Raw genomic sequence first — 13,674 nt, forward strand, 5'->3', positions numbered from 1 at the left:
TCTGATTGTTAACGGCAGCCTGGCACCGGCGCGGACTCGATGGTATTTCAACGTCAGGCCAACATGGATCAGAGAGACTGATTGGTGACCTTGGCGCTGCATAACATAGCGGTGGCTTGAATAGTCACGGTTTGTTGTCGGACACGGATCCCCAGAGCTGGGCTCTTTCAGGGCTTAATGCGGGCTGACGCCGCTGCATTGTGACGGCATAATTTGTCGTCAGCGCTCTGACGTCACTCTTGTCTTTGGCCTGGCCGGCGGCTGCCATGGCAGTCGCCATGTTATTCGAGTCGGGTGGGGGTTGCCAGAGGCTGTTGCCCAAACATTGCCACACTGACCTTGGGCCCGTGCCGCGGCGGCGGACACAGCATCGGAGTGGAACTGGATAGGCGTGAAACTAGCCGTGTGGCGTCACACATGTTCCACATGACGTCGCACACGACCAAATGACGTCATTAGTGATTGCAGAGCTAGAGCCGATCGTATCGGAACGCACCGTATAGTTATTTCTGAGGCAGCAGCCGACAGCGAAAGGCGGAAGCTGCCGAGGTTTGACAGACTGCCCGACTGTGTCCCACATTGGAGGGCTTCCATCAGCTGATCGGATTACGACCGAAGGATGGCTTCATTCTGACATTGAACACGGGCTTCCCATTGTCGAGTATCGACGAATAGGGACGAATGTTACTTAAAAGATAGAATTTTCAATAAGGGCAGCTTATACCTATGTTTGCCAGTTCATGCCCTTTTGGCTTTTGCGACACGACATAAATTAAACACTAAGTTTGTTATTAAGAAACAATTAGTTTAAATGATTTAATGCATAGTTCCATGCGGTTGACGTGTTATTTTAATTTTCAACAGACCAACGGAATGTGGGTTTGGGTTGGGTCTGTTCTGTTATTGTTGACTCAGTGCTTGGATTGGATCACACCAAGCCTTCCGTATCACCACCAGAACAAACGTTTCTGTCCAGGCAGGCTCGACCCGCGCATTTCACATGCCTACCGTTGCTGGCTTTTTCCGCTGTTGATAGATCCGCTCACCTATCGCTGACATTTGCGAGAAAATTCCCGTCATTCGCCGGTGTATTTCGGTGAGGCTTGGAAAAAATGAAAAGCTAGTGTGAAATGCAGTATCACAGCTGGCTTCATGCTTGTGACAGGGCTCAGGGGTTTCACCGTTTCCCTCGGTCGTAAATGTTTGTCAGCCGCACGTCCTCCTCACATCCTTGATCCGATTCCGAACGGCCCGGTTAGGTGCTGGGCCACAGCTGAGTGTTCCTGTCGGCCACATGTGCCAGCAGACACATTCCACTGCACTTGTCACAGCTGTCCACCGCCGCCCACGGAGCCGCCCCCGCTCCGGGTGTCCTCACACCTGTCCGCGAGCCCCCGCACAGGTCCGGGAGCCCGGCCGGCCTTGACCCCCCGGCTGACCTCTCAGGCCGCCGGAAGCGAACATTGTGCGCCTGAGAATAGCCTAGTCGGCGTGTGACGTCACCTTGTGTCTGATGACGTCTCTGCGCCGAGGGGCGGCGCGGCGCTCCATCGATTGAGCTGTGTTGGTGCGCAGTGGGTCGGCCGGCGGAGCGGGCAGTGTGACCCGCCGAGACCCGTCACGTCTGCCGCCCCCGGGCAGGCCCTCCAGCTGTCAGCAGTGACGGTACGTGTCTGACGCGCGCCGCCGACCCCCGGGAGGTGGTCCAGGGGTGACCTCCGACCCTGGCGCCGCACCATGGGGCTCCGGGGGTGACCACAGGTGGCGCTGCTGTGAGTCTGCCCCTCCCCTCCCCGCTCCACCCCGCCCAGCCTCCCCTGGCGGGGCAGACTGACGGGTTGCTCGAGTGTTTCCTTTGGCCCCTGTTACTGCTATTTGCTTCACCTGTGCCAGATGGCATTTCACCGAAGACAAAAGAATCGCGGATGCGGATGACGCACCCAGACTCCATTCCACAGTCCCTGTACCTGACAAAACGTATTGGACTGGTTCGAGAAAATGGATTTCTTTGGAAGACGATACGTTGTTGTGTGTCCTGTATTCCAGATAAATCATTTGAAATTCGATGAGATTTGATTTGCCTTTTGGTTACCCGCATTCAAATACAAAGTCAATAGCTTTCTCATTTCCCTGTGAAATCGTAACGTATTGTCTACCTCATTGCAGTTGCATGAGCCTCATGCTAAGTTTAGGCTTGCAATGACGACCTCTAGATGCTCCCGGTCTGTGACTTCACCCTCTCGGTCACCCTCCCATAACCAGGGATTTTACCGCGAGTCTCGGAGCGAAAACAGTTCCGGTTCCCTTGCCGTGTTTATTTATGAGCTCTCGACCAACACAGCCTGCTTGCATCACTAAACTTGAGTCAGCTGCTACGTAACCTACCCAGGGTGTTTGCTTATTCATTGCACCCATACGTGATATTATGTCAGAAGTCGTCATGCATGTGGATGTGTTCGTATTTGATAGTAAGGTATGTGATGTTTGTTCATTTTATCACTCTGGTGATCCACAGTGCAGTCTTGTTATGTTCAGAAACATCACCTTATTTGGCATGCATGGATATTGACCTTCAGAATTTACCAACATAACAATTAACAATATGCAACACCTCAAAACCTGGGAAGGTGCGATCTACAGCATGCACAACTTAAGTTTCCTTATCCAGCCCGTTTCCAGTTTCCACTAAGTTACTGGACAGGCTGCGACCTTGTTCATTTTTCTGCTGTCCAGCGGTCACCCTGCAGTGGGAGGGGAGGGACGGGGGAGGGGGGGGGGCTGCTGGCGCCGATGACTCAGACGCCGGCGGCGGCAGCGGCCCGGGTTTCCTGGTGAAACTGCCGACAGTCAGGGGCCCGACCCAGGTCAGCGGCGGACCGGCACCGCGGGCCGCGGGCGGCTCTGTGGTCCCGCAGGGCTGCAAACGGCGGCCGAACGGCGACTCGGTACTGCCAGACCGAGCAATGAGCGGATGACCGGATCTATTAGAGCTCTGAGCGGTCACCAGACGGAGGCCGGACCGCCACACCGAGGGCAGACCAGACTGTTCGCAGACCAGAATGAAGTCAGACTGCCAGACTAAGAGCAGGCTAGACTGTAAAAAGACCATATTGTAGCTCGAATGGAACCAGTCTAGCTAAATCAGATCGTTACCATTTTGCTGATAGCATAAGTTTTTATTTTACGCCTCCTGCAAGTCCTGCAGTCTGACCATGTCACCCTCTCCTCCTTCGATCCACATCCCCTTCCTTCTATGGACCATATGGCCTCCATATGGGCTCCACTTCTGTCCCAGCCCCTCCCTCCACGCCCCATCCATTGACCGGGCCGGGCCGTCGGGCGTGCCACTGAGTGTTGCACGTCCCCGACCGCCGTCAGACTGCTTTATGATGTCCCATGGCCAACCATCCCCTCACCCAGTGCTTCCGGTCCACGCCCACTTGGCTCCACATTGGCAGGAATTCCCAGTGACGGTTGCATGGGTGAAAGCATCGGCACCGACATAACATAGAAATGAGCTATTTTTTTCCAGAGCTATAGCGTGGCCGGAACACAGCCAACGGATGTTCCGTTCATGTGCTGGCGCTGCAGAGCAGGATTGTTTGATTCAAATGATGCCGTCAACGGTGGCTGCATTTAACGGCCAATAGCACTGTTCCTGCTCCACGATGAAATGAAATGGGCGCCAGCTTTGGTCAGTGTGTGCAGACAGTGTCAGTAAGCCGCGATGATAATGGCTGGGCTATCCAGCCACTATATACCTGGAACGTCCTGGCGCCTTGTGGAGTTAGTTGACATCGAGTAAACTTCCCGCTTCTCCAAGGAACTCTGCCGAGGGTCATTGAAGCTTTGCCTGAATCCCAGCAGTGCGACGTTTTTTCCTGAAGGTCGGGCCGACTGGTCCCATCCTGACCGGGAGCCGGTGGCCGTTCGCCGCAGACCAGCCGCGCGAAGGACACGGGCGCTCATTTCTGGAAGGGTGATTTGTTCATCCGTTACGCAACGCCGGCGGCGTGCAGTCCGGGTCTTTTCAGGCCATGATTCAGGACCTCTGAGCGGGCGACCCGAGTTCTCCAGAGCTGTGCAGCCAAAGTGGGAGTCGTGCTAATTTATTGAGCGAGTGCAGGGAACGTGCAGGTCTTTTTCCGGGAGAAAAATACAGCAGCGAGTACCGATATAACGTCGTCACTCATCTGACTATTAACTGCAGCGAGGCGACTGTTCAGTGTTCCACTTTGGTCGCTGCTTGTATAGGAGAACACTGAAATAACTTTCACAGTAGAAAGTAAGCGGACTATCTTAGCGCGACATTTGTGCCAACCTGCTGCTGTAGCTGCACGGCTCCTTTGCCGCACACAGCCTCTCCTGCAGGCTGATCAGTCCGCTCCCCCTCCCCCTCCCCCCGTCGTCCGAGGACATGGGAGCGGCGCGCGGACTGCGGAATGCAGCGCCATGTTCTGTCGCGTGCACAGTCTCCATATTTGGGGGACACACCCTGCGCTGAGGTCGCAAAGAGCGGCTGCAGTCTCAGTCGCCGCAGATTGCCTATCGGTCACGCGTCAGACTCGTGTCGATCCAACTTTGTGCGCCGCGCCTGCCTCAACCGGACCCTGTTCGGGGCGGGTCGACCATACTGCGGCTGTCGCCAGCAGGCGTCGCGGCAATCATGGCTGCGGAGACGGACCGACCTCAGGCCAAGGAGCGATGGATAGTCTGAGGCAGACAGGTCGACTTGCTGGGCGACAGGATAAACGACGGACCTTGCAGTGACATGGAAGGAATGTGCAGACATGTGACCATACCTACGTAAGGTCGTAACCTGAATCTTCACGGCCAAATTAAACGGTGATGGGTGACTGCTAAACACTGAATCTATATAGTTAACCGCTTAACTGTTGGCAAGAATCGTGCCCATTTGAAACATCCCGAACGTTGCGACACCTTCGTACAATACGACACACCAGTCACCGTCGATGTTCGGTGTGTAAACACCAACAGCTGCTCTGGCGTTCGTGTGTTGTCGCACACCGTCCCTTGGCGCATGTATAGCTCCTATCCTTCGCACCCGCTGCCCAATATTGATCAACAGCCCAGCTGCAGGTCCCGGCTGACGGACCACGTCCACAAGTTACGTAAGCCGCCGCGCCGTCACTGTTTCTGTCGGCGCCGATGACAGGTGCGCCAGTGTCGTCTCAGCTCTGTCGGAGACCCGGTCCCCCGGGCTGCTGACCGAGTCCGACCTGGCACCGCCGACCGCCGTCACGTGCTCGTGTTTTGGGGGCCGCGGTGACCGGTGAGTGACGTGGCCGTATGCGGCTGACGTGTTACTCTGTGTGTGGAGGTTTCCATGGCTGTTGAGTGTTGGCAGCGTATCAAATTCGCAGTTATTTCTTTGGCTTAGGACAGCCGACACAGCTATTGACACAGGACGACTTAATCCTGTGTAAGTGGGTTTGAACCTGTGCTGAGCCGTATTTGTGCCGGGCTTGCTCTGAGACTCGCATTTATTACTCGTCACTCATGAGTGACGTATCTCATCATTGAACTGATGTTCATCAACGCACACAATGTTCGCAATTAACTGAACAGCAACATGTCAGATGAAGCAGTCTCGAGGATATGTGAACCGGAGTCAGGTTGTTTACACGGATGGTACAGTGCAGGTGAAGCACAGAGGGGAGGGGAGGGGCAGATGCCAGGCGGCGCCCCTCGCTGCGCAGCGCCCTCACCTGTCCTACGATGACGTCACAGATGTTTGGGCGTGACGTCACACACCGCTCCGGCCCAGCACGGTGCTTCGCCTCCCCTGTGGCCCCCTCCGTGCTCAGCCGGGTGCCTCCTGACTCACATGGGGCTTCTGAAAACGTGCTTTGTATTCCTTGCCTTTGTGTGCGCTGTGTGTTCCTGCCAGGTAGAGGAAAAGAAAAGAAAGAAGCTTCGTCATCATATCTCATGGCTCCATGATCTCGAATGAAATGCGCTATACGATGCTGCGCAGTATTTTGCACACGTCGCGAATCGTTTCAGTACGAGTGTGAATGTTGACGTGCCGTGTTGTTGTTGGCGTTGATGAGATGCCATAGTCAATGACCCAGGTGGTCGACCTTGACTGACAACAAGGTGACTCAGGGGCCCGAGCTCGGCGCGCTCCAGCTGGGTGCGGTTTCAGCTGGCTCGTATCGGGTGAAACATCCGACGTTCGGCGTGAACCGTAGGTCAGAGAATCTCAACACGGTGCCCGTGAGAGTGACCCGATCGGTAACTAACCGTACTGAGGCTCAGTTTGACGTCCCGAGCTGAGTGCCCCACCATGGCTGCCCGACGGGCTCTAAGAGCCGTTCCTCAGCAGATTGCAGTCCCCTATGTGGCCGGTATAGACGGGCATCTGAGTCGGATCGGGCGCCGCGAAATAGCTCACATTCTCGGGACTGCGCTCTGCGTGGGCGGCGGTACTGCGAACGTCCTATCGACGGCGGCGAGACGGTTCGGATTGTCGTCGGCCGGGCGCCGTCAGAACCCAGCTCTGAGCGGGCCTGCTGTCGATTTGTGTCAGCGGCCGGCAGCCAAAAATACGCCCGGTCACACGTGTCAGTCTGGGAAGGATTCAGCTGAGCTGAGCCTGTGCCATAATTGGCTTACCAGTAATGGCGAAGAGGCATTAATTACGAGGTGGGATTAAAGCTGGCCATGATTATGTGCTTCGGCGTCCGCATTTATGGTATCATGGCCAACTTGGCATTTTAAATTACCTTTGCTTCAGATTGGAAACTTTCACTGAGGGCTTACCGTGACTTGCGACAACAGAAGTACCCATATCTCATTTTAAGGTAAAAGTGCTCCTTTCTTAATTCAATTAAGTATGAAGCGCGAGCACTGTTAAGCTGTTGCCGCCTGGTATGAAACGATGCGGCGGCGTTCCACGCTTCGTGCAGTGCGGCGCAGTATGCCTTCAGGCGTTTACACTAGTGCCATCTAGCGTCGAAATTGTTATATTCACCTACGCTGTGTCGTGGTCGTAAAATGGAACGCTCACTTTTGCTCTAACTGGTATTGATAATGCTTGTATCCATTATTTTACGTAGCCGATCCAACAATCTCAATAATACCGTCAAGAAAGCGATGGTTTTCGGGCTTATCTCCTCTTGTTGTGCTTACAAATTGGTCAGGTGTTTCAATTATTATCTGTCTTAGCTAATAGTTCGTTTTTTGTTTGTTTCAGGCTGCCAGGGAGACATCAGTCTGCTCGGAGGTGACGGTGACACTGCCAACGCCAACAAAAGGTGAGCGGGTCGTCACAGAGGACCAGGGGAGTCCGAAACTCAATACAGTGTCCCCTCAGCTCACGACTTAGTGCATAGGTATACTCTATGCAGCACGCCATTGGCTGATGCGGGAGATATGCGCTGCATGGTGCATACCGAATGAAATCGTCGTATATGCAGCCGAATGGTAACGCGGGGCGGCGTCGATGCAAATATAGGACCAGCACCAATACACGGCTGGTTACTGCGCCATGTTACCATCAGTATGGGTGTAGCATACCGGACTTAGGAGCCGGTTTGTCAGAGGACACTTACCCACTTACCCAATACCTACCCATTGTTTGGCTTATGTAGGTTCATTGAGCTCTCTTTTTCTTGAAAGGCACAGTTCGGGATTGTATCTATTTCTAAAAGCTGTTGTAAGATAGAAACGCAATTAACAAGGAATGGCCATAGGTAAGAGGTGATTGCAATGGTGGAATACGTTTCATCAGCGCTCTCATTCTTGCCGACCGTTCGTTTGTCTATATGGGACACCCGGTTGACCACCACTCGATCGAAGCTATCCAGGGCCGAAGCTAACCTCCCAGCACCGGGCCAGGTGAGCGGCGTCGGCCGTGGCCCAGTCACAGCCGAACGAATGACGCTGTCGGTGGCCTCATTGGACTGGCCTCCGTCCGAATTTCCACTGAGTAGCGGGGCTGGCTCACCCGCCCACCTCCGACCCAGCTGCGTCAGTCACGTGGTCAGAGGTTGAATTTTTGAATGAATTCTGGCCAACCACGTGACCGGGCTGCGTCCCGGCTTACCTGCTCATAGTCTTCATCATCTACAGCACGGGGCACGTGCGTGGCACGCGCTCTGCGGCCGTGGGCATGGGAACCGATGGGAATTTTCCTCTTCGCACCGCGCACATCGTCGGCTGCCACCGGTTCTGTGTAGCACCCCCCCCCCCCCCGCCGGTCCGCCGGTCCGCCCCCCGCCGCCACTGCAGGACGCGTCACTGCCTACGTCACGGGCCGGCTCCGACTACTCAGCCAGCCGGCGGCGGTGACCGGCCAGTGTGCGACCAGCTCCCGGGCGGAGAGTACGAACACGCAGCGCTGGCCGCTGAGACAGAGCTTACACGAGTCAGGTGCATACACCCAGCTTCAGGGAGTCAGTGATCAGTACAGTGGCATTGGAGGAGCCCACGAACGACGGTCAGTGATACAGAGCGGCAGGAACTCACTCGAAGCTCAGACCAGTCAGGGAGTGAGGGACGGCCAGCGAGCGGACCGGAATCAGTGAAGGCCGACCTCTCTCCGACCAGCCAGGATGACCATGTTTGAGGAGCCGCCGTCGCCGCCGGCGTCCGAGTCGACAAGGAACCGGATCGCTGCGGACCTGGAATGGTGAGAGGGGGAGACGAGGACGGCGGGTCGCCGTTGCCGGGGTGCTGTCAGGGGCCGGAGTCAGGGTCGGAGGGGTGCCACGCCCCCTTTACGAGACTGGTGTGGGGGATGTGTCCGAGACGGTCTTGAGGGATACTTAGATGTGTTAGTTGAATACCTTGACAGATAGTTGTGCGCCTTTTATTAAACGGGTCCCGGGACTGACGGCGGTGGCGTAATCCGTCTCCAGGGCAGCTGAAACGCGGCCGTTGCGGTGGTGACATTAGCTGCAGCTATTCTGGGAGTCGCTCAGCGTTACTGCTGTCTAATACTCGGAGTCTGTGCCTGTCATCTGGTAATTGAATGATACATAGGATAGACCTGTCGAACGAACCGGTCGATCAGCCGCGTACCGGCTATGTAGCTGGAGAAATCGACACGCTTGGTTATGTGAACTGCGTGCACCTGAAATAGGGTCGCGGTGTAAATGTCCATCGTGTATGTGAAAACGTTAAATTGCCTCGTAGGTACATGTTCGTTTTTAAGCCCAAAAGCTAAAAATCAACACACTTACGATAACGACGAAAAGGTTTCACGGAGTGCTTGAGCATATGCGGTTGTCAATCGCTTGCGTTGATAGTATATGCCAGGTATATTTTTTCCCGGTATATTTCCTCTTTCCCCGATATCGGGAGCTGCTAAGCTGTACGGCGAATTTGAACGGCGCCGGTTTTACGGAATGGTCTGTCACGAAGGCAGCCATGAAGCCCGTAACGCTACGTGTCTGCGACAAACAGCTGCTATTATTGAATGCCCTTGCATTCCATCAAAAATGTCTGTGGTAAAAACTGGCTATCATTCAACGATGAACGATTTGATAATATGTTTTCCTCCACGAGCCGCTAAGGACGCGCCCCAGTTCCGAGTTTTCCAAACTGTGTGTTTGACGGCCCGTTAGCTGGCGGCACACCCATTTCCCGCTCCGTTATATGCTGCAGAGGCGCCGTCGCTATCGCCGGACCGACGACTCGGCGCCGGCAGTGAGAAGCCCGAGCGGGTGTCGGGTTTGTCAAACTGCGCCCTTCTGAGGCCGTCCGTTGAACCCGTTATATAAAACCACGGCCCGGGCCATTCCGCTGCGCGATATAAATAGAACTCAACACTTCCAGAAAGTTGTCAGACAGAACCAATCAGTGCGACTATTTTAGGGGTATCTGCCAACACCAATAACTGATCTTACACGACACTTGAAAGAGAAAACACATTCGCGGACGGACCAATTCCGACAAACCTGGTCGAGTGTTTCCTGTTCGATACGCCTCTCGAGTGCCTCTTCATCCAATTACAATAAGCCGACAAAACGCTGAACAAATACCTTGTGACGTAAGTTTCGCAGAAGAATGAAATATAAACAGCTTGAACTTCACGCTAGTGGTGACATCACACTGGTACGCACGAACCTGACGTCACGTCGTAAATAGAGGCCGAATCGAAACGGATCGGTAGTCTACTCTACATATGCCAAGCTGCATAGGCGATGGGCACCAGGGATGTCCCTCACAGGGCATTGCCGCTGTGAGCCGTTCCGATCCGACCTGCACCGGGTCGCCCACAGTACGAGGAAGGACGGTATTCACCTGCACTGAACGAGGAAAGGCACATTCGGCTGATGCAAGAGCGCGCTGCAGCAGCGCCGGGTGAGAGCTGCGGCGGCTCGGCCCACGAGCCGGGCTATCCCCCCTCCCCTCCCCACCGAACGTCCCGCGCCATCGGAGGGCACTTCTGCCCGGGGGCCCGTTCGGAGAAGTCGGCGGCCGGCTGCGTTGGCGGCGGGTGTGCTGCGCAGGCCGTGCGCCGTCCGGTCCCGCGCTGCTGGACCGGCTGGCACCTGTCCTGCCGGTCCTGCCGGTCAGTCCGCCGCGCAGCCGATTTCTGCTGAGTCACGCCGGCTCCGGGATGCGATAGAGGCGAATATTCGGGTACTGTGACGTCACTGAGGAATTCCGCTAGGCCACAACACAGCTCTGGAAGCCCACCTGGTGTTACGCAACACGCTCTGGAACTGTGTGTGTGGCGCCGGCTGCTGCAGTATCTGAGAGAAAAAGTCACTAGGGGTTTACCAGCCTCCCCTAGTAAATGCATGTGACTAGCCTATTTACCAGCCTTTGGGGCTGGTTTTTGGGGTAGTTATCACCACTTCGTCCGTGTCGTAGTTTCCCCCCTAGTTTTCGACGTAGTAAGGGTAGGTAGTAATGGTTACCAGACTGGCCACCAGGGGTGACCATGGGGCTCGCATTTTTACCAAGCCTTGAACTAGTATCCGAATCTGACGCAGAAGTTCATGCCGCAGCCATTTTGTTTTGCTTGACAACCGCCATTAGCGCTTTCGCCGTCGGCCGGAGAGTCTCTGCGCAGGTCCTGGATAGAATAAGGCTGTAGTGGCAAAGTTTTGCGTTCAGGCGGTGTGAGATGGTAACGTTTTGATTAAATTCTGTTAATTATTGTGCAAGAGGAGGGCAGCACCACGGTGCCGGCGATTCTCGAGGGCGAGGATGGGTACGCCGTTACCACCGACGGTGTAACGGTAGTGACGGTGCGCAGCCTTCGCGAGGCCCTAGTAGAGTTTGCGCTCGCTCAATATGTGTGTAACATGAAGGTTCGCGCGGTGACGACAACGCTAATGTGGTTTATGTCGACCAAGATCATGTCACTTCCTCAAGAGGGAGCCGCACCGGCGGACGTCGTCGCTGCCGTGCAGCAGTTGGATTAGAAACGTGCACAGTGGACATTGCCTTGGCGGTCACCAGCACTATCTGTAGCGGCGGAGCCTACTGCTATCGTTTCAAATAAATGGTTCGCCACCAGCGATATTGCGTGTGATCAGTACTATGGCTAGTAAAAGGCGTGGTACTGGGGGTAGTTAAAATACGTAGCACTCTGGTACAAGGGCTGGTAAGAAGGAGAACCCCTTCGTTAAAAGGGTGATACTGGCTACTAACCCCTAGTTATTGGTTTGGTAACCGCCGATGGGCCGTGGTAGTTGGGTTAGTAAATGTGACTACCCCCTTGTAAGAAGGCTGGTTATGGGTCTGGTAATAGACGTGTTGCGCTATGCAAAAATGCCACTTTTTTCGCACGTACTAGGTGCTATTTGATCTGAAAACTCCAATGGTGAAAAAATCAGCTTGATTCATGAAGTTTAAATGCCTTAAAAATCGGTTTAAACGTCAATTATTATCACGTGACTAAATAACGAGCGTTGATTGGTCGTGACGTCACGATTCGTATCCAGCGAGCCCGTGAAGGTTGGCTGCATTATGTTAGTGTTGGTCGGCGGACGAAGGTGAATCTTTGTAAAGATGGTAGGTACCTACAAAGCAAAATAAGTGGTGTATTACTCCAGGATGTACTAGTAGGTAGTTCATCCTCAACACCTGATAGTGTTTGTTAACCCGCGCACCGACGGGGGTTCGCGCCAACTTACAACCGACGGGGGGCGGATGACCACCCCCCCCTGAGATCTCGAGAACGAAGCAAGATAGCGACAAGCGGTAAACGGCATGGGGTACGCACGGAAAAGACCTAAAATTTTTACTTAAGTCATTTTCAGGTCAGGTCAAAGATGACGTCACAGGGGTCAAAAAAGTCAAAATGGCGGCGCTACATATGGATAGTTTTTCTCGAATAACTTTCGAATTAGGCAAGCTAGGAACAAACTAAGGGCACCATCGTGATCCTCTTGTCAATCGACATCGAACCATATATATGTTGACCTCGAAAGGTCAAGGTCAAAGGTTGACCTCAGGTCACGTGACCTCGAGGTCATCATGTATATCATTCGATGCGCCTTGACGAGCTAAACACAATGAGACCATCCGCGCGGCTGTATCTCGTTTCTGTAAGGAGTCATTGGCAGAAAACCTTTGGTGACCTTTGATGACGTCACATGACCTTACAGCTGCCCAACAGCAAAACAGGCCTCAAGGTAGTGAAGGTTGATCGTGTATGAAGTCGTGTATGGTATATGGGGCCATTCCGACGCGTTTTAGAAAAAAAAAACGGGGAGTTGATTTTTCCCCCATTGACTTATAATAGGTTGGCTTAAAATAATATAATAACACTTCAGTCAAGGCCACGACGTGGAACCAGCTGGCAGCTACCGAGGACTTACTGCGTGCGCGCGCGGCGCAGTTCGACGTACACAGCCGCACGCCAAAACGCCTCATCCCTCGCTAATAGCCCTCGACAGTGCCTACATCTCGTCGTAATCAACACTTACGATCGTGACCTGCCTATTGGTTTCGCAGGACGGATCAGCCACACAGAAGTATGCCATTTTGCACTGCGCCTTCAGCATCAACAACTGGACCTGTGCCACATGTTTCTGCGCGTTGATCTTTCTAGAATCATTGCTGTCGATGTATAGTCTCTCTTGAAAGTATCGCGTCATGGGCTGCGGCGGCTCGGCGAACTATTCCATCCAGTTTGAGGACCCCAGCAGTGAGGTCATGGCCTGTATCATAAAAAGTACGCAGTACCACGATTCTACGCCAGCGGTAGGAGGAAAACTGCTATATGACGCAGGCACCAGAGGCTGACAACTGGGTCAAAACAGGTGGAGGCCGGCCAAAGGTCATGCTCGTATCGCTCTTCCTTGACCCCGTCCCCCGCCCCAGGCGGATACCGGCGCCGCTTGGGTTCACCAGCCGGGCGTTTATTGGTCTGCCAGTGGGCGCCGATCACTCAGTGTGCGAGACGCGTAAAATCACAACGAAGCAAAGTTCCGCCATAACCCTAGTGTGAAGAGGCCTTCTGAATGACGTAAACAGGTCATGGGAGGGAAAAGGGGCAGCCTGGCAGCAAATAGGGCTTTTAAAAAAGAAGGCTAAAATGTGAATATTCTTCTTTTTGCGCCGTTCAGTAAGCGGCTCATTAAAAAGAGATAACTTCAAATATATGACTGATTGGCTAGAGATAATTTTTGTGATTTGAATCCGCTCGCGGGTGCATCTGCAACACGGATGCATGCATTCTTTTAG

At 54.1% G+C, this 13,674-nt stretch overlaps 1 protein-coding gene across 2 annotated transcripts in view; it reads left to right on the plus strand.

Moving 5' to 3' along the window:
- The window catches only part of LOC122388402, a 33,532-nt gene that overhangs the window by 11,456 nt on the left and 8,402 nt on the right, over positions 1-13,674 (plus strand). The window contains exon 2 of one of the 2 annotated variants that reach the window (XM_043379452.1): positions 7,220-7,280. In XM_043379452.1, coding sequence (XP_043235387.1) covers positions 7,220-7,280 — 61 coding nt within the window. Of the gene's footprint in view, positions 1-7,219; positions 7,281-8,326; positions 8,657-13,674 lie in introns of those variants that run through there. The other variant, XM_043379454.1, reaches the window with a different exon arrangement.

Source organism: Amphibalanus amphitrite, unplaced genomic scaffold, assembly GCF_019059575.1.
Source record: "Amphibalanus amphitrite isolate SeventyFive unplaced genomic scaffold, NRLGWU_Aamphi_draft 000320F_arrow, whole genome shotgun sequence".
Lineage (NCBI taxonomy): Eukaryota > Metazoa > Arthropoda > Thecostraca > Balanomorpha > Balanidae > Amphibalanus > Amphibalanus amphitrite.